The 3,604-nt window shown below is 41.6% G+C and overlaps 1 protein-coding gene across 1 annotated transcript in view; it reads right to left on the reverse strand.

Annotated features, from left to right (window-relative positions):
* kif7 (kinesin family member 7) overlaps window positions 1-3,604 on the reverse strand; it is a 13,464-nt gene that overhangs the window by 7,100 nt on the left and 2,760 nt on the right. Inside the window, exons 2-8 of the mRNA XM_015373560.1 lie at window positions 2,938-3,316; window positions 2,582-2,779; window positions 2,095-2,494; window positions 1,672-2,019; window positions 1,324-1,516; window positions 1,093-1,245; window positions 803-955 (exon numbers count right to left, since the gene is read on the reverse strand). Of these exons, the coding sequence (XP_015229046.1) occupies window positions 803-955; window positions 1,093-1,245; window positions 1,324-1,516; window positions 1,672-2,019; window positions 2,095-2,494; window positions 2,582-2,779; window positions 2,938-3,268 (1,776 nt within the window). The 5' untranslated portion in view covers window positions 3,269-3,316. The remainder of the gene's footprint in view (window positions 1-802; window positions 956-1,092; window positions 1,246-1,323; window positions 1,517-1,671; window positions 2,020-2,094; window positions 2,495-2,581; window positions 2,780-2,937; window positions 3,317-3,604) is intronic.

Below are 3,604 nucleotides of genomic sequence, written 5' to 3' on the forward strand. Positions count from 1 at the left end.
GTAAATAATACAAAAAATATATAAGTTTAGGAATTAACACAATTCAAATGGATAAAGAAATAAAGAATAAATAGCTCCAACAATGACTGTTAGGGTAATTTTGAATTTCTCTAAATTCTCCTTAGGTGTGAGAGTGCGTGTATGAATGGTTGTTTGTCTCTGTGTTGCCCTGCGATGGACTGGCAAACTGTCCAGGGTGTACCCAGCCTCTCGCCCATAAAAAGCTGGAGATAGGCACCAGCACCCCTCGCGACCCCAGCAGGGATAAAGCTTCACGGGAAATGGATGGATGGAATGGAATCTGTTCCATAGATCTAGCCCATGCACTCTTTTTGGTTATCCCATTAAGTTGTTGGTTTTTCTTCTTCATTTCATCTTAAATAATAACTCACCTCTCTGTCACAAAACAGTTGTTTTCATATTGTGGTTCTGTACTTTGAAAATGAATTATGCAATTTTTCATTCTTAAAATAAAGACATGTTTAAAGTCTAGGTTCATTTTAATTGCCCCCAGTTTTTATGTTGTAGTTTTCCACATAAAATGAGCACTGATACATTAAACACGAACGAAGGTTTTATTTGTCATGTGCTCATAAAAACATTAGAAAACCCTCGTTTTTCTTCCTAATATTAATTACCTGAAGAATACAAATAACAAAAAAAAAAAGAAAAGAAAAAGAAAGAAAGTGTGGTCTAATATTTTTTCCCTAATTGTAGGTCTTCACAAAGTGTCAGTTTTATAAAGGATTGCAGCCAAATGAAAAACAGGAGGAGGTTGGCTCTGGTGTAAAAGCTTTTTTACCTGTCTGGCTGTGCTTCCATTCTGACCGTGCTGCATGGAGCTCATGGGAGCAGTGTGTGGCCTTAACCTCAAGTTGAGACCCATCAGGCCAAAAGTAGAAAGCTGGTACTGCAGTTCCGTGATCAGGTCTTGTTGCTCCTGTAGCTTGTCGCTCTGAAATAGAATAAAGAAAAATCCTTAAAGTATAATATTATACACATGCTTAGGATAACAAGTTATAGCTGAACGTGGTTAATTCTGGGAATGCTATTCAAACAGAAATAAACAGCATCACATAAACTGTGTGTAACCTGCTGTTTGTATTGCTCCATGGCGTCCTCCAGTGCTGCTAAGAAATCAGTGTTTTCCTTCTCCAGGCGTTGGATTTCTGATTGAAGATGAAGTATACTCTCTTTCTCATTTTCATGATCACCGTCCCAGCTTTCCTCCACAGCTTCTGTGTCCTGTGACAGAAGTTTATTAAAAAATAATCAGTAAAAACCACGCATAAAGTGAACAAAATCTATCTGAAAGAAACATACGTGATTCCTAATAGAAGGCCTGTTTCTTCTCAATGCCACGGTTTCCTCGGTGGAGCTGTTCTCGATACCGCTGTCTGGTCCGGAGGCGGTTGTGAGCCCACTCCTCTCCTCCTCAACCGAGCAAAGCCACTCCTTCACCCTCAGACTGTGTTCTGTGGTTAAAGCCCCCTCGCTCTGCAGTTCCCGCAGCAACCTGTTCCACAGCAGCAGTGCACATATTAATACAAGACATATTAGGTCTCCAACACAAAATGGGCTAAAATCTGTCCTGTTAAACATGGAAATCATCAAACTGATTCAAACAAAAAAAATCACCAGTTGAGCAATGAAAAGCAATAAAAAACAAACCTGTAAGCAGTGTCTGTACAAGTCCTGTAGTGAGCACTTTGTGCTTGCAGCCTGCAGATCTCTGCTTCTCCGATCCGAGGTCTCCTGTTCGGATCGCCGTGAGCAATGATTCGCGTCTCAGAGCGCTGACGGTTTTCCAGAGCCCTACGAAGGGCTTTGATTTGCTGCTCCAGTCCTTCCACACGATCCGGCTCTCGCTTGAGGTTGACCATAGCTTTGTTTTGAATGTTTCTGGCCCTGGTCGCATAGTTCAGAGTGTTAAGACTCTCATCAAAGTCTGAGTTTGATGGGCTGATGCAGGCAATCATCAGTGTTTTCGAATTTCCTCCAAGAGAGTCTTTTAGAATCCTAAAACAAGAACAGAATATATTAAAGGTGTCATTTAACGTTTCCTGATGGAATATAGCACCAAAACAGACATACCTTGTGATTTTAGAGTCTCTGTACGGTATATGGGAACCTTTCCTCTTTGGGTCCCCCAGAGCTCCTATAACATTTCCCAGAGCCAAAAGCCCGCTGTTGATTTGGATGCTCTCTTTCAATCTCTCTCCAGTGTTACCAGTCCTTAAAATGCGCTCTGACCCAGCCAGGTCTACAAAGTGAAACTTGGAAGACAACACCTGTGGCCCGGAGCTTCCAGCACTCCCATACAGGCGAGAACTTCCACGACGCTGATCCATGTAGAGTGTGAAAATGGTGTGAGACCTGCTGGAATTTGGATTCATCTGGGTTGCACCGGTGTGTCTAGCTGTGTTTCCCGACTCCAGCAAGCTTAACACCTCATCAAGGCCCTCTACTTCACTCTCCTTTACACCACTTAGCACTAGAAAGAAACAGGAAATAAATGAAGGCAAATATATATTGTATTTATTTTGTGACACTAAAACTGAAACGTCTTCTGAATGCATACCAATGTTCCCTTTATCCTCCCTGATGTGAATGTCCTTGCTGGCGGTCTTCACCTCCAGCAAGTCCTTGAACTCCTCTTTGTACACCTCCAAATAGGAAACTCGTACAGAGAAGTCGGTCAGGTCATTTTCATCGAGCAGTTTGAAAACATCAGCAACAGCCCTGGGGATGATACCCTGCTCCTCCTCTCTGAAGGAACCTAGAAAGATAGGCACATTTTCAGGACCACATGAAAGCCAATTTCAAACCAAATGCTTCAAGAAAGAACTTTAGCAAGGAAATGAAAAAAAAAATGAAATTTTTGAAAAGTTGTTGTCATTTAACACAACAAAGCAATACAAAAATATAAAAACTTACTAATATTAGCTTCTCCAATAGTGTAAGTCTTGCCTGAGCCTGTCTGGCCATAGGCAAACACGGTGGCATTGAATCCTTGGAAGAATGCATCGATAAGTGGCTGAACAGACACAGAATAAACATCCTCCTGACAGCAACTCTCCTCAAACAAGAAGTCACAAACAAAGTGTCGATCATGGCCCAGCGTGACCCGGTTCAACTCAGGGTCTACGGTGATGCAGCTCTCATGGCAGTGCAGGAGCTCTTTGGGAAGCAGAGGACGAACTCGAACCGCAACTTGGACAGCAGAATAGTTCCCTCTACCTTGGCCTGAAGGTACTTTGGGCGACATTTTTTCCTCTTCCTCCTCCTCTGTAGCACACTGTTACGTACCCGTCATCTTTGGACCAATTAAAGAGACAAAAATAAAAAAATGTGTTAGAATAATAATAATCATACATTTTATCTGAAGGTGCCTTTCTCGACACACAAGGTCACTGTACAAATGTACAAAAAAATGCATTCAAATAAACAACAATAAAGATCAATAAAATAGGCAGAGGCAACGGCAATAAGCCTCAGACAGAAAAGGCAGTCTTAAACAGATTCTGAGTTGGAATTAAGTGGGTGCAAAATAATCGTCATATTGATGCATCGCGATTCTAATTTTTGTGATCTACTGCATCTA

The sequence above is a fragment of the Cyprinodon variegatus genome, unplaced genomic scaffold (genome assembly GCF_000732505.1).
Source record: "Cyprinodon variegatus isolate N-32 unplaced genomic scaffold, C_variegatus-1.0 Scaffold5, whole genome shotgun sequence".
NCBI lineage: Eukaryota > Metazoa > Chordata > Actinopteri > Cyprinodontiformes > Cyprinodontidae > Cyprinodon > Cyprinodon variegatus.